The sequence below is a fragment of the Barbus barbus genome, assembly GCF_936440315.1.
Source record: "Barbus barbus genome assembly, chromosome: 47".
NCBI classification, from domain to species: domain Eukaryota; kingdom Metazoa; phylum Chordata; class Actinopteri; order Cypriniformes; family Cyprinidae; genus Barbus; species Barbus barbus.
Genome location: NC_136725.1, coordinates 17,004,669 through 17,027,527, shown reverse-complemented (window position 1 = coordinate 17,027,527; position 22,859 = coordinate 17,004,669). Strand labels below are relative to the sequence as shown.

The window sequence follows — 22,859 nt, the reverse complement described above, 5'->3', positions numbered from 1 at the left end:
GCTCAACATGGCAGAGCGAGACTTCCGCCACCCCGCGGAACGTACCACTCACGGGACGGGGGAATACAACAACAGTCTGAACGATTTAATGAATAAAACGCTATCCGGTTTTACAGTGTGGTACCTTACAAACACAGTTTTACAAATATTGTGGTTCAGTACGCTCTGTCTATGCTTCGGGGGTAAATGTCACGAAGTACTGACTATAGTGATTTTCAAAACACCCCTGTTTTTCATCTCCATCTCGACAGACTCTTGGGACGCTCCAAAAAACAGGAGTGAAGTTGATGAATAGCGTGGAACTGTCGCGAGACTCGTCATAACTCACTGCGCGAGATTGACTGCAGGATGTATCTGCATTTATACGATTAGACATGCTCTATCCGTGTCTGTCTATGTAAAGTCTATTTTATACATTTAAATACAATATTATGCATATTAAGGCTTTATTTATGTGCCTATTAGTGTTGGGGAATTTAGTTAATCTAAAAGACTAATCTTTTTTCACTAAAAAGATTTGTTCAGACTCGTTTATTGATTAATTTAGTGTCTCTGTCTGCAGGTATTGAATGATTCATTGAATCGTTCACTTAACCGAATCGATGGAATCAAGCATCGTCGCTTAGTAGTTCATTGGGTTCGTTCAAAACGAGTCATTGCATGGAATGGAACGAAAACGACTCGTTCGTTTAAAAGATTCGTTCAAATCACACCGAAACACCAGATGCAGCAAACCTACATGGGACAGAGTTTTGTGCCCCTTTTAACCTGATTTATTACTATAAATCCCCAAGCAGACACACGAGAATGATTAGCTGAAGACGCTGTCTATTTTAGGATCGTTTTATAATTATAATTAACACACAGGGCGAGTCCTGAACTGAATTAACTTAATAACCCGATTTATTATCAGCGGGGTTCCCTTCTAATAGGTCACAGAGAGATTACAAGGTCATGCTTTATAAGAATGTTTTTCCAGAAGTAATAGCTGTGTGTGTGTGTGTGTGTGTGTGTGTGCAGTGTACACGTGGCTAGCCAACATTAAACGTTAAATTTAATTAGGACTTCAGTAAAGATTTCGTTCTTTCAATTAATGTACATTAAATAATAAAACATAAATTAAAAAAATAGCCATAAATTAAACAAAAAAACAGTCGTAGATCATCCAGGTAACCACACACAGTATTAAGAACCAAGGGTTCCCAAACTTTTGAATGGGGTTATTTTAATAATTTCAGCTATTTTTTTGTCTTGTGGACTATATGTAAACATCTTTTATTGAAAATATCTTACTCAGGACAGTACTAAATAAAAAATAACATGCATTTTGTATGATCTCTCTTATTTTGTTAAAATTATTCACATTTTCACAGATTCTGGAAGGGTTTCCCAAAGTTTCGCATGCAACTATGTAGCTTTTCTACCAAAACACCACAGCCAAATTAGAACGTATGGTTTATTCATCTGTATTGGGTTGAGGAGTTTCCATTAATGGTTTGGATATTTGATTTAATTTGACTGACTTTAAATGGACCATCTGTTATTTTCTTGCAATTTATGCCACTAAACCTTCTAAACATATAAAGATATGTGCTGATTCAGGTTCCAAGAGCAGAACAAGAGATGTTGTATTAATATGAATGTAAGATAAATACATCACAAATGTGCAACAGATGGGGATTTTGAAGATTATTGCGTAATTGGAAAAATCTAAAAACATACATAAAGAGGGATTAGTGTTGTCACAGAGTCGGTCCAGAGGAGGGCGATATGCCCATGCAAATGAAACTGAACCACTGTCAATACAACACACGGCATATTGCGATTAAATTTGTGTTAGCAAAATCAAGGACATGGTTGATTTGAAAAGACAATAATTTCTATTGAATATATTTTACATTTTTATTGCTTTTTTATTTATTTACAATGTCAACAGTGTGCATACCAGTCAATTCTTGTACTAGGCCTATTTATTGTTTTTCATTACTATTATTATTTCTAAATAGGGTTAATTGATTAATACCTATAGCTATTATTCTTATGATCGAGTAATACAAATTAGCCTACTATCTTAAAATGCCTTTTATTTTAGTTTAGTTTAACTGGTTGCGTTTTTAAGCACGATACTTTGCAGCACATCAGACAAACTAAACTTTGAACTTAGTCAAAGTATCTAAAACTCTCTGGGTTTCAAAGTCATGCAGAAGGGATGAACTGATGTGCTCAACTCTTCTTGGGGGGCTCATATCCAGCAGGGCTCAGTGATCCGAGAGCGCGCTCAGCTGGTGCGCGCGTCCCACTGACCGTCAAACGCTCCAGACGCGCTGCCACAGGACCGATGCTGCAGATCAGTGCGCACCGGGCATCGCCACACTATTTCAGCGCTGTTTCAACGGTAAGTTTGCTTATCTTTAGCGATATTTGTGTTTAGTTCAGTGTACAGGTGAACAGACTGTCTGTTTGCGTTGATGCGGAATAAATAGGCTTAGAGAAGCGCATTACGCGCAGCAGAACATTCACCTTAAAGCCATGATATACGTGATTTAGAAATTACAGCATATAAATGCAGGATATGAGTATAGGGGTTAATACTGCATAATTATGTAATATATTAAAAGCACAAGGAGTTTCATTTTTAAAAGCCTCGTAGATTTACATTAAGAGTTGAATCAGTAAGAGTTTCTGCCGGTAGTTTATAAATAGAGTTGAATTCAACTTTACATGATAGACATGATTCTGCAGGTGAGGTCAAGGGATTTCGTAGCACAAGTATAGGTACATAAATAGTATAAAGTATAGATTCCAAAAATAGAGTTTAGTTTACTTCGAAGAGGAAGCGTTCAGGGGGCGATGAGACGAAGAGTTTCAGGAAGTAATTCATTCTATTCGTTTTGTTTGGATAATTGTGAAAACTGATCGTTTTAACATCATCTCTGATTATGTCGCTGTGTTTTACATAATGTTTATGCCGTTGTTATATACATTTTATAATAGTTGTCGATGATAAAAGTTGTACGGATCTCTTACCGATTTTTTGTACCTGTCAGGAAAGGTAAGAACAGCCAATGAGAGTGTGCGACGTCACGTGTACGCTTTCTTTACTCTTTTGATTAATAAATTATGCGGATTTCTTTTAGCTGTGGTAACCCATGAATTACTGAAATTATTGATAGGAACATTGTCCGGTGCAATATTACTGTATTTTTTACCAAATAAAATTAGACTTTAAACATAGGCGTAAATTTTTTTATATATTTTATATATAATATTTAGTGGTGTGTGTGTGTATATATATATATATATATATATATATATATATTATTAATTTCAATAATTAATATTGTTATTAATAATCATGTGTTTATTTAAAAAATGTAAAAAAAAAAATCTGTTGTTTTAGAGGAGGGCTTCACCTGCTGCTGAGGTGCCCTTGGTGCTGTGGAACCAGTGCTGGTCATGACTGAATGCCAACATTGATCTATATGCTGTGAAGAGACCAACATCTGGTGGATTCTACATTTAGGCCCAACCATGTTCCACTTGATCAAGAAAGATAAAGACAAGGAGAAGGATGGACCAAAAAAGGAGAAGAAGGAGAAGAAAGAGAAAAAAGAGCGAATGTCTCAAGCCGAGCTGAAGAGCCTAGAGGAAATGAGCGTGAGGCGAGGTTTCTTTAATCTTCATCGAAGCAGCTCTAAACGGGAGGCAAAAGGGAAACTGGAGATTTCCAGCCCCATTCCCATCAAGGTCGTCCGAAACACAGAGCTCAGCCTGACAGACGCGGACCTCAGGAAACTCTATACTCAGGGTACCATAACACCCACAAGCTCCAGTGATGACATTAAGCTGGACCAAGACGTCCGTCGATCATCCATCAAAGAACAGGCGGTGAAGTATGACTCCATGACGAAGCAGAATTCCCCAGTCGAACAAATCTTGAAGCGGTTTTCTTTCTCACAGAAGAGCAAAGACGAAAGCCCTTCAGGGTCAACTGCACCATCAGGGCAGAACTCCGCCATTCCCTCACCTCAGGTAGAGGTCAAGGTGTTCAATCCCCCGCCCCTATATACACCTTACCATCCCACCAGCGCTGCAAAGAGCATCCAGGTCCCAGAGATAGTGGACCGAACATTCCCAGCAGACTTGCGCTTGCCTGCTGTGGCACCTCCGCAAATTCCTGCATCAAGAGAGTTGGAAATTCAGCGCCGCAATACGGGCGATTTCGGCTTTTCCCTTCGTCGTACCACCATGGTGGACCAGCGGCCCGATGGGTCGCTCTACCGAAAGGTTGTCCACTTTGCTGAGCCTGGTGCTGGGAATAAGGACCTGACTCTGGGACTGGTGCCAGGCGACCGTCTGGTAGAGATCAACGGGAGGAACGTGGAAAGTAAAAGCAGGGATGAGATCGTGGAGATGATCAGGCAGTCTGGAGACACGGTGCGTCTGAAGGTGCAGCCCATCGTGGAGTTGAGCGAGCTGAGCCACTGCTGGTTGAAGAACACCAGAGGCCCGTACCATGATGTTTACGAGGTGAGATGCTTATGTGTTATGGTTTTGATGTGTTGAATCGCACATTGAAGACTAACTCTAACACTCTGAGCCATGGAGTTGCATGGGTGCAAGCTCTTCTTCTTCACATAATGTTCTGTTGTCTCACCACCATCCACTAGGCCAGTAAAGCCCAATGAAATTGTGTCAGTATAATCTGATAAATGTGACCCTGGACCACAAAACCAGTCATAAGAGTCAAGAGTTATACATCATCTGAAAGCTGAATAAATAAGCGTTCCATTGATGTATGGTTTGTTAGGATAGGACAATATTTGGCCAAGATACAACTATTTGAAAATCTGGAATCTGAGGGTGCAAAAAAATCAAAATATTGAGAAAATCGCCTTAAAAGTTGTCCAAATGAAGTTCTTAGCAATGCATATTACTAATCAAAAATTAAGTTTTGATATATTTACAGTAAGAAATTTACAAAGTATCTTCATGGAACATGATCTTTACTTTATATCCTAATGATTTTTGGCATTAAAGAAAAATCAATCATTTTGACCCATACAATGTATTTTTGGCTATTGCTACAAATATACCCCAGTGACTTAAGATTGGTTTTGTGGTCCAGGTTCACAAATAGTGTTTTTTAGCTAAAAGTGCAATTCGGATCATACATGTTTGGCGTTTTGACATTTCTCAGGAAAAACAACTGTATGTACTGTTGTATGTTTCAGCAACATTTCAGATGGAAGATCAGTCACAGCCTTGAGGTATTTGGGAATTCAGAGCAATATGAGTGTGTCTGTTGACATCTGAAAAGACCGTTGTGCAAAGAACTGTTGATGATGTCAACAGTTTCAGTGAGACAGCTCATGGGGGTTAATAACTTGTCTAATGTGTTTTTGGTCGTTCACCCATAATGCATCTGTATTTGTGTAGAGTCCCATTATGAAAGACAGTAGAGTTCCATCTGAGTGGAACAAATGGCAAAAAAGCAGAAAAAGTCTATATTGTTATCTAATATGCTGTTAAATGGAGAAGTTCTGAGTCAGAAAGAGTCTTTTATTTGTTCACTGAATGTTTTTTTATATTTACTCTACATAACTTTAGGATAGAGCATGGCGCTAGCAACGCCAATGGCATGGGTTCAATTCCTACATTGAATGTATGAACATATAAAGTATATACTTTGAATGCAGTGTAAGTCACTTTGGAGAAAAGCATCTGTGAAATGCATAAATATAGAATTTGGACGTAGAAATGGATTAGAAACTATTCTTGAAGGTCTAATCATATCTTCTGAGATTTTTGTTTCAATGTTTGCAGCAGAATTAGAGACTTTATACTTGTCTGCTCTCTTGGCTTTGCTGTATTCCCCAGGTGCTCTCTGACACATTTTCATCTCTGTATCCTGGTACAGCTGAGCAAACGGCCCCGTTTCAGAATGTGGGCAAATCAGTTGGCCTGACAGCACTGTTAGTATATTTTAGTCGTATTGGTTTTTTGATAACAGAAAGGAAAACACTGAAAATGAAGATTCCTGCGATTTTTGTATTCAGTCTGAAGGTCAGGTGCTCCGGGTGGAAGCAGATGTGATGTCAGCTGTGTTTGTTTCTATAATCGTCTGTCATCGTGATTCATCAGATATTTAAAAATTTCAGTTGTCCTTGTTTCAGACAAAAAATGTCACAAGCTCAGAGTCACATAGGAAGTCACAGTGGTTGCATTTCCTATTATTATTAGATGCTTGATATTTATGCATAAATAGTACAAATCTAGTAGGCTGAATGTCACAGAAGATCTGGGACATATTTTTAAAGAAAAACGTGTTATTTTTTCCAATATGTTTCCAATATGACTGCAAACAATTATGCAAACAGTTTTAACAAATTGAGAAAAATAAAGACAAACAGTTTAGGCTGATGTTCAAACTCTGATATGTTCATTTAATCTGGCTCAGCACAAAACCAAAGCTCAGAAGAGATTAAAGTGCATTGAGTGATTTATTTGTGATGTGTAGAATAACATGGGGGAGGTAAAAAAAATATAGAATGCGGTGTTTCTGTACTGTAATATTTGTTCTTTTGAACCGTAAGAGGTTTATCCTAGTGCAGCTGAGGGCATCTGAGCTGATCTGACAGAGCAGCTCTTTACAGAAACAGCATTTTATCTAATGGAGTGAAAATAGGAAGAAACAGGTATTTGAAGAGAATGTTTTGGTCAAGCTAATCAAATGAGGTGGCATGTGTCACATGAGTCAGCAGTCACTCCTGCTGAACCTGTTGTGGTGTTGGTTTGCTTGAGTTTGAATAGGAGTGTGTGTGGAGAGAACTCTTTACATGCCTTCTGCTAATGGATAACCAGTGAAATCTCAGTGTCAAAGTCTGAGTGTTATTTTAGAACACCATCAGCAGACCATTAGAAAAGTTTTATAGCCAATCACGTATAAAAATGTAAATAAAATTTCTAATAACTTTCATTAGAAACATTAGCATGATTGCTTTATATTATGTATGTGAAAGTATGTATTTATTCTACATAATGTTAAATTTCCCCATGAATTTCTTCCTTGTTGATAACTGTGGGTCTGCATTCTGTTCTGATATAAACTCAAAAATGCAAGATATAAACTCACAATTCTCAGAAGAAAAGTCAGAAAAAAACATTTTATATCAAAGTTTATAGCTTGCAATTTTGGCTTTTCTCACAATTCTGAGTTTGTATCTCAAAATTCTGAATTGTGGAGGAAATTGTGAGATAAAAAAGCTGCTTTGTTTTTAATCCATTGGTGGAAACGGGCTTTCATACAAATCCATGCATTTATGCAGTCTAGATGCCTCCTGGCAAATTTGCCCCAATAATGCTGAAAAACAAGAGCACATCAGAGATGCTGGGAATCTAGGACATTCAAGTTATGTTGACCAGGTTTTCTCCCAGCTCCTGTTACCAAATACAAGTAACTCACAATATTCAATTTTACGATAATGATACAAAACACTTATCCTCATACCGTCCATCTCAAATGACGATGTTATCGGGATAGGAGATGTCAAATCAGTAATAAACTGCACCCTTTGTGATAAAGTGGCCAGTCTCACCCAGCCTGCAGGGGGCAGGAGTCCCACCGGGGTTATTACTGGCCCACTTTAAGCCGAGCACAGAAAAAGACATGACACATTTGGGATTGGCCTAGAAGCACTTGTTCTATATAAAGACTGTGATAAAAAAAATCTAGACTATGCCACTGTGGAAAGCAGCATGGTGAAGTTGCATGATGAAAAATATAGTAAAATGTAGACAGTCGCTCACTTTTGTTTGTTGTTCAGTGCAAAAAGATTTTCCACCTGCTTCTAAACACTTGCAATTAAGTTTAACCAGAGACTAAATGTGCTGTAATAGTTCCGCAGTCATTGTCATTGTTAAACACGGCTTTCTATGCAAATTAGGATCAGTATAGCTCATTTATACACAAAACCTTTTTTTTTTTTTTTTTTGCCTGGTGCAACTAGCTTGACCTTTTTGAAAAGGACAAATACAGCAAAACCTTTGTTCCCGTTCACACGGTTACCTGATATGCAGTTCCTTTGAATTGGATGCTAAAATAGTGCAGACAGCATATGCATGTTATTTTAGTATTATTTATATAGTATTATTGTATAGTATTTATTCATCTTTGTTATATTTATTCAAATTTGTGTTTATTTTTATAAGTTTTAGTTCTTAAGCTTTAATGCAAGATTTAATTACAGTAAAGCTTTCATTTTGCCTTTATTTCAATTACCAAAAGCAATTTTTATCATAGTGAGTTCCCTCCAGAACTGAAATGGAAGGCAGATACTCTTATGTCATGCAGCATGAGTGGCTTTATGCCAGTAGAATGTCAGGTATTTGTTCAATCGTGGTGTGTCTGTGAATGTGACAGGAAACGCTAGTGATTTTGTTTGACAGGTTTGATTGTTTGTGCTGATAGTTACCAGACAGACAGGTTTCAGCTGCATTACTGTAGTGAGAAGAACTACACTTAAACACGCACGATCTCCTCACACCCTCTCCTGTCCTCTTATCTGAAGGGTTGGCCTCTGAATGAAGGAATCAACACGCTCTTATATGCTCTTTTGTGTATGACTGCTGAATCTGTTGGGAAATCTGAACACACAAATGCTTTTTTGACTGAGAGTTATGAGCATGTTTAGAAGGGTTTTTCTTTGCTCTTTTAAAGTACAAGTGTTCAGTGTACTATGTAGACATTCTTTAAAGTTTACAATGCAATGTTTGCTAACCTAAAACCACCCACGCTTGTATATCAACACCTATTCAGAATTCAGCAACTTGGCCTGTCCTGATGAACAACAATGCAAACAATGCTGATACGCAAAGGTTAGCCAGTCATAACTGAGATGATTGACATGTACATTACATGTAGTCTTAAAGGTGCACTCAGTCAGTTTTCTTTATATTATGCTGGTTAATATTTTGGTTACAGAAATGCATTATTGGCAATAAGCTGAAGGATCTGAAGGATCGCGTGACACTGAAGACAGGAGTAATGATACTGAAAATTCAGCTTAGCCACCACAGGAATAAATTACATTTTAAAATATAGTAAAATTATGAATTTATGAAGTTATTTTGAATTGTAATAATATTTCACAGTATTAATGTTCTTACTGTTTTTGATGAAAAAAATGCAGTATTGGTAAGAAGAGGCTTCTTTTAAAAACAAAATATCTTACAGACCCCAAACTTTTGTAGTATCGAAATGTTTTATTTTAAAACTGTGCATTAAGAACAAACCAACAGTCGATCAATCAAACAGTTATATCTCTGCATGTCTATGTCAGTCAATGTTTGCATTGCTATTCTAAATAACCCCCACTAAATTGTATAAACACACTCCTGTATTATTCTTTGGGCTCAATGGCTCCCCTTTTTCATCTGCCCTGTGAGGGTTCAACAGCCTGTGGACTATGAATGTCCTCTGACTGCTCTGAAACAATCTGTCCGTGAATGGCTTCATTAACTAGTATCAGATTAGATTATGTAATGGATTAACTTGGCTGCACATCAGGCACTGAATACAGGAAGTGTCTTTCGTCTGTCATCAGTGTCTGCTGTCCCTCTGTCCTCTCTGTCAAATCTCCCTTTATGTCTCCATTTTATTTCCTGGCCGATGACCTAGAAGTCTTTCTTGAGCTGTCAGTGTCGCCCCAGTGCTATCATGAGATTGAGAGGGCCTAAATATTGACGCTGATTAGGGGACGCAGGGGTCCAGGAAGTGGCTTTAGTCAGGCTGATAATTATGCTGGTTTGGATCGTCGGGTCAGTGTGACGACCAGCTGCGGATTTTGGGCTGATTTTCACTGGGACTTGGCAGTGGGACTGTGTGAAGCTGTCCAGTATTCAAGCTCTTACTGTGAGCATGTTGGCATAGGGATGATCCCAGACAGTTTACCAGTCCATTAAATGTGACTGGGTTAACGGAAGCAGTTGGTTAGTCATTTACCTGCTGGCCTTTCACACCCTCAGAATGACATAATGCATTGAATCAAAACAATGACCATATTTACTTACTTAATGCATTTCAAATGCAGTTTGATGTTGTCATAACGTCTGCAATTTGATTTGGTTGCTTCACAAAGGTGAAGTTTGATTTCTTTCAAATTTGACACTAAGGGTGTGTTCATGCTTGTAGTTTTCTTTTGGTCCATACCAAAAAAGAAAAGGATAAATTTGGTCCTTGTTTGCTTAGCGAACTACAAGTACCAGTACAAGACACAAAACAAAAGATATAAGGATAAGGTCGCAACCTGATTCAACAGCTTTTATGATGTATATTTTGCATCAAAACTTACCGAATATACAAAATAATGCTGTGGACTGGACACTGGGTGGGGGGATGGGGGGTAGGTTAGGATGATTGTAAGAGCCCGACGATGGAGGGGGGCCCCCGAGGGGGAAACACGATTTCTACTGATCTTTACGGAGGGGGAACACCCCCCCAGACCACGATTTCTACCAAGGGGGAACATCTGAGCAATCAGACCAGAGTTTATTGTAACCAAACCAAACCTTATTAAGTTATAACCAAAAGTTATTAAGGGTTTCTTGTATCATTTACTTAAGACATCATATGGGCACTTTTTCCATAATCTAAATGTTATGTAAATCACTATGTAGAGCAAGACCAGACATGCTGCTGTTATCTGTCCGCAGGGAAACATCTGTTTTTTTTTTTACATCTTTGTGCAATACTTTATGAGTTTGTGGAGCAGGTGTTTAAATCAGGCTGTAGTTAATTTACTTGTGTGTTCCATGTCTAAAGTACACTAGAAATTTGTTAAAAGACATATTTTCAATTCCAAATGAATGATACAACATATACTTTAACTTATGACCTGGATTCCCCTTAGAGATCAAATCATGCTATGCTAATCTTCTCTATGCTAGCTAGATGCTTTTATCCTAGATTTGATCAAATCCTTCATGTACAGTATAGTTTATATTAAACATGACTAAACAGCACATATGTATTTAAAAGCAGATGAAATTGAGAGTTTTCTGCTCCATTAGCACTTATTAGCAAACAGTGGATTAGCAAGAACAGCTAAGAATAATCAGGCTTTAAAGGAAGAAGGTGCCACATTTCATTACCCAAGCAACGTGTAGGATACTAGGTGGGGCTTAAAAAGTCTTTAGACCTCCCACCATTTCACATTGTGTACTTGTTTGGAGACTCACCTAAACTCCACACTTCATCATACTAGTAATGTAAGTTTTGATGTATGTATGTGTTAGCACATGTGTGTGATGTATGCCATTTAGTGCCGCCTTCTGTTGATTTCTCCTCTAATCAGTTGCTATAGTTAAGAAATGAAAGAATGTTTGATAAGATTCACATCAGTCTTTCATTTTGTGTCCATTTTATAGCATTGTGAATACTGTGCATTTCAGTGAAAACAGCCGATAAGACGAGAAAAAATCACTGATCCATCAGGATTTCTTAGAAAGACCACACAGAGACAAGGGATCCATCTGCATGGAGAGCCCACCACGTCCTCCATAGACAATGCTAGCCTGTTTGTGTCTTGCTTGGTAGCACTGATATGATATGATATGACAGGCCTGGACTGGCCTACAACCCCACCAGACTATAGGGCCTCATGGTGGGTTTGCATGAGGTAATCGATCATCAATATTGTGTGTTATGAACAGGCCTGGGTGACAGAGCAACAAAATTCGGTCACACTTTATATTAGGTGGCCTTAACTACCATGTACTTACATCAAAAAATAAGTACAATGTACTTACTATGTTCATATTGTATTGTAAAACACTTTTGCTGCTACTGAGGTGGGATACGGGTAAGGTTAGGGACAGGTTTGGTGGTATGGGTAGGTTTAAGGGTGGGTTAAGGTGTAAGGGATGGGTCAACAGTGTAATTATAAATGTAATTACAGAAATTAATTACAGATGTAACTACATATAGGTATTTTTTAAAATATAAGTACGATGTAAAAACATGTATGTACACAATAAGTGCATTGTATCAAATGATTAATTTAAATGTAAGTACATAGTAGTTAAGGCCACCTAATATAAAGTGGGACCCAAAATTCCTTTTTATAGTATAAAACAATAATATATCTTCACACGTATGTATTTTTGGACTACTATATTTACATAAAACTAATTTTCAGTTGCAGCAAAACCAATCACCCCGTTACCAACTCTTGCCAATCACAGAGGCTCATTGCAGCTCTATAACATTCAATAGATAAACTTCACCAGCATGATTTGTTTACTTCTGAGCTGAAGATTTTTTAGATTTGCACATATTCTGTCGCTAGCACCAAGCTATGATGTTGTGGATGGTTGCAAGTATGTCGCTAAGTGGTTGCTTAAGTGTTTTGAGGATTTTTAGCATGCTGCTGTGTGGTTGTTGGGTTGTTTTGGGTGTTGCTTACTCCTGCAAGTTAAAAGAGCTCAATGATGACCTTCTGGTCCCTAGATTTGATGGGACAATGTGGGATGGGTTACATGGCAAAGCTTATAACACGTAGGGTTGGGGGTTTGTTAAGTCAGGCCACCAGAAATTAACTCATGAAGAGATGTGCACAACATTACCCTCTGGTGGATCTTTGGGAAACGGCAGCGTTCTGTTTATTCACACGTGTTGTGGCCCCCTTGTGTGAGACATGTTGTCTCCGCTGGCGAAATTTGTGAATTGAGTTTGGCTGGATTTTCTGAAAGAACAGTTAAGCTGTTGTAATCCAGTTTGTTATATGTGTGTGTGTGTGTGTGTGTGTGTGTGCATGTTTATGTGGTTTATGAGGACTCAAATTTGTATAATGACATGGGTATGACAGAGGTATTACAATATGAAGGTGGTTTATGAGGACACTGCCTATGTCCCCGTAATTCAAAAGGCTTCAAAAACATACCAAAGGGTGTTTTTTTGAAAATCTAAAAATGCACAAAGTCTCCCGTGAGGGCTAAGTTTAGGTGTAGGGTTGGTGTAGGGCAATAGCACACACAGTTTGTTCAGTATAAAAACCATTACGCCTATGGAGAGTCCCCATAAACCACAAAAACCAACATGTGTGTGTGTGTGTGTAAATGTGTGGTCAGGGGGAACTGGGGTCTGCATGGTTATTTATATCCTCGGTGTCCTCAAGCAGCTGTTATCCCCCCTCCCGAGCCCGAACTCTTGCTTGACATCCTTGTCGTAACGTCCTGTCCCACGTTGAGCCCCGCTCAAGACGTCTGCCCATGGATGTCTACCTGACCACCTGCTTAACATAACAAAGAAGATCCGATGCGTCTACTTTGTGTTTGACAGGTACAAGAATCAGTGTTTAAAGCCTACTGGACAGCCAGCCGTTCGTGTGTGTGTGTGCTGGTTACTTCACATTGTGGCCTCATCACATGTGCTCTATTTATAGTGAATGTTCTGGTGTATCATGAAAGCTCAGTACCGTTGCACTTTCACTTTCAGACACATTGTTACTTTTTGCATTACAAATCTGCTCTTTCAGCATTGTTTTTTTCAGTTCACGTGAAGCTTGATTCACATTATTTTATCTGTAGCTATACTTCAGTAAAGTTTGAGTTCCAGCTCTCTCATCTGTCATCATTTACTCTCCCTCATGTCGCTCCAAATAACAACTTTATTTTCATTCTTCAGAAGACTTGGAATATAACACGAGTCATATGATCCGCTTGCATTGTCATTTTGGAAATTAACAACCAGACATGTCATTCACATTCATTCAGAAAGGAGTGACCAAGATCATTTTAAAAACAATAGCACATCGAAAGTCGAACGTTTTGACCATCATGAGAATGCCTTTTGACTAAGTGTTATGCTGAAAGCCTAAATAAAGCTCCCTGCTTTATGTTTTCTCCATTTAACAGATTAGATGTTAATCCTTATTTCTTTTCTTGTAGCTATTCTTTCTACCCGTTCACCGCAGGGTCCTAGTACCCCCAAAACTTCAATCGGAAAGACTGCCTGCATTTAACCGATCCTGTATTCTGTCTCTCCACAAACCGGCCTTCCTCTCCTCCCCTTTCCTTCCCTCTCTTCTCTTGAACTGTCCGTTTCATCATGGCCTTCTCATCTCGTTTTTCATTTTGGGAGAAAAAGGAAAGTACCGTTTTCTGCTGTTTGTTCATTAATTTATTGTCTGTTCAGGACAGATGACATAGAACATAGAGATTAAGATAAATGACATAGAGATTAAGATAAATGATTGTCTGGTCAATATCTTACAGAGCCCTTAAGAGGACACTGTGATGGAAAAACTATGACATGGGAGGAAAAAATATATTTCATTGCTTTTGCATTCGCTTGCCAAGCGTTTGCGTTCTCTCTCAAAAGTGTTGGATTTCACCAAGTAGATTTGCATTCGCTTGCAAATCTTTTGCATTCTCTTAGTATTACTTTTCTCCAGAAGAACCTCCCTTGCTGACATTCTAGTTAGTGTTAGCGCATGTATATGAGAGTTTAGCTGTACTGGTTTTTAGTAACTGAGAAAGACAGTGGTTAATCTTCAGTCTGACAGAGGGATAAACTGTATATCGAGAGAACAGAGAGAGAGCAGGGTCAGATGTCACACCAAGAACAATGTCTCAGGTTAGAGCGTCTGATCTCTGGTTTAACTTTCCTGTCTCTATCTGCTTCCCTTCAGGTGAAAGATGAGAATGTCCCGGGTGCAAAAAGCTCGAATGTAAGTGTTTGAGCAGTGTCGTCATTACTGCATGACTCAGATTTCAGATGGGTGTCTGTTCTGAGATCAGAAGAGATTACATCTCCCAGAAATCTGCATTTGTTATTGTGTCTGTGGTTCATTCTAAAACACATCCTGTGTTTACTTCACGTATATCATCAGGAGGTGCTAAAGATGGGGTTTGTTCAGAAAATGGTCGTCTTTTTCTTTTAGGACAGCTGTTTGCTTCCAACCTCATACTTTGTCTGTAATTACTGTATGAAAGCAGTTCATCTGTTTCTTCTCTTCATCCAGATGAAAATTAGTTTCTGAAATTGAATGGAAACAGGGTGAGTTGAAATAACTATAGGGTCCTAAATGCTCAAATGTGAATATTAGCAGGTGTAAAGATAATTTTTGCAGAATAAGGTGAGAGTGACTGTATGTGGATGTTTGTTTAGAACTGTAGTGCTGCTGTACTCCAGTGGGTGGGGTGTGTTGACATCACACCCTGCCCTTTTTGTCCTCCAATCGCTGCTGTAGTGGGAGGGGCAGCTGGAGGAAGAAATAGAGGGAAGGAGCAGAGGGATGAGAGGGATGCTGAGCTAAGATTGTGTGTGTCTGAAGCAAATGTGTGAGAGGTTTGCAAGTCATCATGGAGGCACAGGGCTCTCAAAGTGCTGCTGTCAATTTCAGTGTCCCACAGAATGCCGTGCACAGCTGGAAGAGCACCAGTATCATCACCTTCAGGATAGACATGAAGGTCTGTCTCCACATAAGAGCTCATTCCTAGTATCTTGTCACTAAATATGCACTTGAATTTGCTATTTTATAGTGTGAGGTGATTGGTCTTTACAATACTCCAGGTTCTGAATTGTGTATAGTGTGAGAGAGACTAAAGCCTGTGTGGTTAATCCTGTAGAGTTGTGTTTCAGGGCTGTGAGCCAGTGTTGCACTGCAGTGACCTTAATTACTGGGTTTGTCTGTTAACCTGCCTGATTGTGCTGAGAAAAGAACTGCAAAGTGCCTGGCCATGTGGAAGCAACAGTCTTTTTCAGATGAACTTTCAGTACAGCTGGGCTGGAGAGTGTGAAGACGTTCTGATATTCAGAACGGCACCCATCTGTCATCATTTGGGAAATTCAGGAAACTCTGGAAGGTTGTTGCTTGAAATTATATCAAAGCTACTGTGAACCTCAAAATAGTGCTATTTTAGGTTACAATGGATGTGAAATTTTACCTTTCGTTCTTGCTTCTATTGTGTAATTTCATAGGTTTTTTATTTTGTGGTAACCTGTACGTGTGTGTTCTGGGTTGTGTGAACAGTTGGACAGTGAGAACAGTATGAGTCAGTCTCAGGCAGCAGTGAGTGGCTCAACCGAGCGACGCCAGCGTGAACCATTAACAGCGGTGAATCCAGAGCGACCACTGACTGTAGACCAGCAAAGCAGCGACTCCATGAATGGACAACATGGCAGCGCTGAGTCTGATACATTGGCGAGGAGAGGACTGAAACTGGCGTACAAAGCGGGGCCAGAGGAAAAGCCTTCGACAGCCACTTCAGTCCCCAAAACAAGCCGTCCACTGCAAGCTGGCAGCTCTGTGGATGGAGATGCCCTCTCTGTTGGGTTGACCAGCCTAATGGGCCGTGCAAGGACTAAAGAGCATCGCTCTCGCTTGAGAGCTGCCGAACGCAAAGAACCTGAAGAGGAATGTAAAGAAAGGATTGGTGAAAGTGAGACCCCTTCAGAAGAACCCCAACCATCCACCCCTGCAATCAGTCCGCCTCCTAGACTTGACCCTCTTGCCCCTCCTGTTGGCTTTTTTCCTTCTAAGCTAAATCCTCTTACCCCACCTGCTGGATTCCTTCCAGTCACCAAGCCTGATCCATTGGCTCCACCTGCTGGTTTCATTCCAGCTCTTAAACCAAATCCTTCTCAACCTACACCCAAACCTGATCCCCTGGCACCACCGACGGGATTCATACCAGCTCCTAAACCAAACCCTTCCACTCAACTGACGCTCAAACCTGATCCTCTGGCACCACCAGTGGGATTCGTTCCCACCCCAAAGCGAGACCCTTTTGCCCTGGCGGTAGGATTTATCCCCAAGCCCAAAGTTGACCCATTAGCACCCCCTGCAGGCTTTATTCCTGTGCCACTGTCCATTGCTGTACGAAAGCCAGAGGTACATCCTGCATGTGTTTCTGAATGCTTTAGTAATGCATGTTTGCTCAGCAGGCCAATGCTGTGAAACTATGCAAGGCTCACTGCAGAACTAATATCTTGTCATAACTCATGTCCAATGCTTTTTCTCACCCTTGCATAAAGACTTTGACTGCTGTCTCACTTTAACCCTTTGAAGTGGATTGAAGCAGTAACTTCAGCAGCTGTTGCCTGCGAGAATTCAGCATGTCAACTAATGATGCTGGAAGTGACTTTTTTGATTCTTGACATCCTTTTCTAAAGCACACCATGTCTGTTGACCCTTCAAATGGCTTTAAGTTGAGGTAAAAATTATTGTTGGCTGCAGCCGTGATCACATATCAGACAATTATTGCATTAGTGCTGACCATTTCAGATGCAGACTTCTTATAGAGTTGTAATGTGGTGGCTCCTATCTCGCTAGTTTTTGGCATGATTGTAGACCATATGCTTACATCGTACTGACAAGCGCTTTGTCTGTAAAGGTGAAGGAGGTGTCAAAACCTTCTGCAGCTCCTGCTGGAAAACTTCAATCCCAGATTTCCACTATCGCCAACCAACAGGTGTGTCCCACAACTGCCAAGATGTATGTGTAAGACAATGGTGTTCAGCTGAGTTGTGTGTTGCCTGAAAGTAGATATGTGGTTAGTTAAATGTATTCTGCATTATTGGTGTTTATGTCTCACTGCTTATTTCCAGATTTGATCGGTGTTAACAATTGTTAGCAGTTATACTATTGTGTCAGGCTTGGTCTTGCATTGGTTTCAATGTTAGTGTCAGGTGGTTTGATAATAATCACACTGCTGATCCTGGTCAGGACCACTTGGACTCTTCACTGATCCTTTTTGATTCCATTTATAGGGATCTCCAATGATGCCCACCCAAGGGATTCAGGTGCAGAAACACCTCCCTTAACCGCTACCATTTCTTTTCTTTTCTTTCTTTCTTTCTTGTTTTCACAGTTCTCATATGAAGTCTTTTATTCTCCTGTTAATTTCTGTTAAGTCCTGTGAGGATTTTTGTATTTATGACTTTTTGACTTCTGCTCTCTTGCTTTTCCCGGCCCTTTGCAGGCCAAGGCAGCTGAAGATCCTGTGGCTATCCTGCAGGCTGCACATGAAGCTGCCAGTCTGTCTAAGGTCTGGCTAATGCATTGCCTGTGTGTAATTCTGCTTATGTGTAAAGCTTAGTAGAGTCTTCTTGTGCCATTGAAGGAATCTCATCACCTCAGAGCTCCTGTTTGAACCAAAGCACATTTCCCATTCAAATTCTACTTTGGTGTATATGTGCATGTTTTACAGTTCAGTTTATTTGCAGTTTTCTGTGCATTATAGTTTTCTTTGTGGTGTGTGAAGAGAATATTAATTAATTTTCCATAGTTAACATATAGACTTCAACCTGATATGCGTTGCTCTGCAGTTTACTTTTAATTTGAACGTGTTTGTCAGTCTGTATTGTACAAGACTCCAGCTGTTTTGTTGTGTATAAATGATTTATATTTTATGTTTAATTTATATCTCCTCCGGTCTTTGTTTGCAGCACCCACTTCTAAAGTCACACCTATATGTCTCTGTCACAATTAATCTTAAACAGAATGCAAATCTGAACTGAATCGCAATCAGTCCATGGACTGGAAACCTGTAGTGTTTCATGTTCTGTGATGACAATCTCTCTCACTTCCTGCTGCAGGTGAAGACGGAGGAGCAGCTTGCTGCAGAGAAGGCCTGGTATAACACTGAGAAAGTCTGGCTTGTCCATAAAGATGGCTTTTCTTTGGGTTAGTGAAGTCATAGTCCATTACTCCTAAAATGATCTGAATTATCATGTCCAGTTTAAGTAAATAAATGTTCTATTTTTATAGCTACACAGCTCAAGACAGAGATGGGTTCTCTCCCAGAGGGGAAAGTTAAGGTCAGACTTGAACATGATGGGACAGTACTGGAAGTGGACGAGGATGATGTGGAGAAGGTGGGTGGAGTCATTGTTACAAATATGTGACATTACTCATGCAAAAGCCAAGAGACCTGTTTAATTACTCTCATCTGTCTGTCTGTCTGTCAGGCAAATCCTCTATCATATGATCGAGTGGAGGATCTCTCCTCTCTTCTGTACCTCAACGAGTCCAGCATCCTTCACACCCTTCGTCAGCGCTATGGTGGAAACCTCATTCACTCCTACGCTGGGCCAAGTCTTCTGGTGATCAATCCTCTCAGCACCCCTGCCTTGTACTCCGAGAAGGTACAAACTTCACACAAAGTTTTAAAATTACCTTAAACTTTTGGCAAAGATTAATGGAGGGACACGGTCTGTTTATATCAGGTGATGCAGATGTTTAAGGGCTGCCGGAGGGAGGAAACTGCCCCTCATATTTTCGCTGTTGCTCAGTCGGCGTATCATCAGCTGCTGACCACACGTCAGGATCAGACCATTGTGCTGCTGGGCAAGAGTGGCAGCGGAAAGACCACTAACTGCCAGCACCTGCTACAGTACCTGGTCACCATCGCAGCCGGAAGTGGAAAGGTGTACTCAGGTGAGGAAGACGAGGAGGACACAATATAGACCCACTCTCCTTTTCAGCTTTCCTAGAGTTCATTTTCACTTTATTTTTAATTTTAATTTAAGTTTTTTAAATGTTATTGTATTTTTTAAATAAATTCTATGATTTTATATATATAACGTTATGAACTGTCTTCTCCCCACAGCTGAGAAATGGCAGGCGGTCTACACAGTTCTGGAGGCTTTCGGGAACTGCAGTACAGCTATGAATATGAACGCCAGTCGCTTCTCACACATAGTCTCTCTTGACTTCGACCAGACAGGACAGGTGGCCTCTGCCTCTGTTCAGGTAGTGTATAACGAGGGCAATTACTCAAAATTTCTAAAGGCATTGGGGGATTTATCTCTGATTTGCTTCATGTCTTGCATACAGACCATGTTGCTGGAGAAGTTCAGAGTGACCAGACGACCAGAAGCAGAATCAAGCTTCAGTGTGTTTTACTATCTGATGGCTGGAGCAGATGCAGCTCTAAAGTAAATCAGAGACAATTACACTGTAAAAAAAAAAAAAAAATCTATATCTACCTCAATTTAAAAACTGAAGTTCAGTTGAATTAAAAAAAAAAAGAAATCTTGAATCATTGTTGACCTGACTTAGTGGTCATATAATTTTTTACAGTGTATTAACCTAAAAAGCATGCATACTAAATGCATACATCTTGCATAAATCTATCCAGCCACCTTTGACATGCCATTTTGTAATATTCTGGCATACTAAATAGCAAATATAGCATACAGATTGAGGTCAAAGCAGGAAACATGTACAGATTAAAGTTGGCCAGCTAATAGAATATTATGCCTTTCAGGACTGAACTTCATTTTAATCACTTCGCTGAGAACAGCGCATTCGGGCTCCTCCCTCTCTTGAAGGTAAGAAAAGCCACATGTACCATCATTAGACTCATTTTATCTATTTTATCTGGAAACAGTGTGTCATATGTCAAATGCTCTGTAGCCAGAGGACAAGCAGAAAGCCGCTCAGCAGTTCACTAAGCTACAGGCTGCCATGAAGTTCCTGGGCATTTCTGTTGAAGAACAGAAATCCGTGTGGCTGATCTTAGGGGCCATATACCACCTCGGTGCCGCTGGGGCCACCAAAGGTAAAGCTACCGGCTCCTCAAGTGTCTGAACCAACACTAAATCTGTGACACATTAATATACAGCATGTCTGACTGCACAGAGTGTATTTTAAAATCTGTCCACTATGAGTCACTAGAGTCTTTCCAGTCATGTAACTGAGAAAATGTCTGGCTGTTTAGACTTTAGTGTGTGTGTGTGTGTGTGTGTGTGTTTGATGTCTAAAAACATTTGTCAGTATTGAAAGGGATTGTCAACCCAAATATTAAGTCATCATTTACTCACCATCATGTCATTCCAAAGCTGTTTGCATTTCCTTTTTCAGCAAAAACCAACATTTTGAAGAATGTTGGTCACCAAACAGTTTTGGTTCCCATTGATCCCATTGTATTTTTTGTCCATGCAATGGAAGTCAATGGAAACCAAAACTGTTTGGTGACCAACATTCTTCAAAATATCTTCCTGTATGTTCCACTAAACAAAGAAAGCCATATAAGTTCAGAACAACATGAGTGGAAGTAAATGATGACAGAATTAAAATTTTAGGGTGGACTATCCCTCTAATCATGCTTCTTTGTGTATAACAGTTGTTGTTTGTGTTTTAACCATTGTAATCATGTCTTTTTATTGCATATTGATGTTGCATGCTGCCCCATCATATCACAGAAACAGATGCAGGTAAATGCAGGTCTCTATCTTTCTGTTTTAGACTGAAGGCAGGTGGTTTTATTATTTTTATTTTATTTAGCATCTTAACAGAACTGCGTGTTCGTCTTTCATCTACCTTTGTGCTAGTTTCCACTCTGATGTCGAACGCCAGAATGGAAATGTTTGTTCTCTTTGATCATCAATCCAGGAGATGAAAGTTTCTTCTTGTTCTCTGGACACTTGGCTACCTATTGTAGTTCACCATAATGTGACAGATGTTTTGTGATAACACTGCTTTTCTTTTGTGAATGTGGCTCTCTGACCCCTCAGCGGGCCGAAAGCAGTTTGCCAGGCATGAGTGGGCACAAAAAGCAGCGTATCTCCTGGGCTGCACACTGGAAGGGCTGTCGTCCGGCATCTTTAAAACACAAGGCAAAGGCAGTCTTCCCCGCTCCTCAAGTGTCCGGCAAAGTACGGATGACACAGATAGCTCAGGTAATGTTTTTTTCATAACATTCTTAAATATTTGATAAATGCTTCCCTATTTTATGTCTAAAAAAGTGTTTTTGTGTGCGTTTCAGTGTCTAAAGCAACAGCAGCTGAGTGTTTGGAGTTCATGGCATCTGGTTTATATTCTGAGCTTTTCACACTCATTATCTCTCTCATTAACAGGTAATCGCTAACCGGTGATTTACCTAGAGCAACATGATTTATTGAATAAGAGATGCATTCTTATATCTTCTTCTACTTTCAGAGCGCTGAAGTCCAGTCAGCATTCTCTCTGTTCTCTGCTGATTGTGGACACACCAGGGTTCCAGAACCCTCATCAGGTGAAGAACCAGCGTGGGGCCACTTTTGAGGAGCTCTGCCATAATTACGCTCAGGAACGCCTGCAGACCCTGTTCCAGGAGCGAACGTTCGTACGGGAACTGGAGCGTTACAAAGAGGTGCACAAAACACCCATAACCAACATCTACAACTTTTTCTCACAATTCTTATTAAAACACTAAATTATATAGCTGTTTGAGATTACCACCACATAATGCAATAAAATATATTGCAGGGGTTGTGAATGGCCCTTTCAAAACTTGAACTACTTTTAATTTCACATAGAATCTTGAAAAACAAAGTTCATGGCATGAGATGGTGCTAAAGATGATCAAGGATGTCTGTGACACCATACTTGGACAGACAATTAATTTGCTAATCAAAAATTATATTATGAAGGTTAAATGTAAGTCTCTTTTTCTCACCAAGGCTATATTTATTTGATCAAAAATACAGTAAAACAGTAATATTATTAAAATTTACAACATTTTTTAATAACTTTTTAAATTTTCAGCATCATTACTCCAGTCTTCAATGTCACATGATCCTTCAGAAATGCTGATTTGCTGCTCAAGAAACATTTTTTATTATTATCAATCAACAGTTTTGCTGCTTAATATTTTTTATAGAAACGTTTTTTAGGATTTTTGATGAAAAAAATTCCAGTTCGCATCTTTACAAATTATTTATTCATTATTAATTTGAATAACTGAGAATCTGTCTTTCCATAGGAAAACATTGAGATCACATTGGATGACCTGGAGCCCAGCCCTTCTCGCTCAGTAGCTGTGGTTGATCAATCCTCCAGTCAGACCCTGGTGAGACGCACTTCCTGAAC

The 22,859-nt window shown here is 39.6% G+C and overlaps 1 protein-coding gene across 1 annotated transcript in view; it reads left to right on the top strand.

The window, feature by feature from the left end:
• The first annotated feature begins 3,464 nt into the window (after positions 1–3,464).
• Positions 3,465–22,859, top strand: part of LOC306866036 (unconventional myosin-XVIIIa-like) — a 38,960-nt gene continuing 19,565 nt past the window's right edge. Inside the window, exons 1-13 of the mRNA XM_079410994.1 lie at positions 3,465–4,530; positions 18,602–18,689; positions 18,774–18,880; positions 18,974–19,150; positions 19,232–19,442; positions 19,615–19,757; positions 19,842–19,942; positions 20,275–20,338; positions 20,424–20,589; positions 21,524–21,688; positions 21,775–21,865; positions 21,948–22,140; positions 22,753–22,839. Coding sequence (XP_079267120.1) covers positions 3,532–4,530; positions 18,602–18,689; positions 18,774–18,880; positions 18,974–19,150; positions 19,232–19,442; positions 19,615–19,757; positions 19,842–19,942; positions 20,275–20,338; positions 20,424–20,589; positions 21,524–21,688; positions 21,775–21,865; positions 21,948–22,140; positions 22,753–22,839 — 2,592 coding nt within the window. The 5' untranslated portion in view covers positions 3,465–3,531. The remainder of the gene's footprint in view (positions 4,531–18,601; positions 18,690–18,773; positions 18,881–18,973; positions 19,151–19,231; positions 19,443–19,614; positions 19,758–19,841; positions 19,943–20,274; positions 20,339–20,423; positions 20,590–21,523; positions 21,689–21,774; positions 21,866–21,947; positions 22,141–22,752; positions 22,840–22,859) is intronic.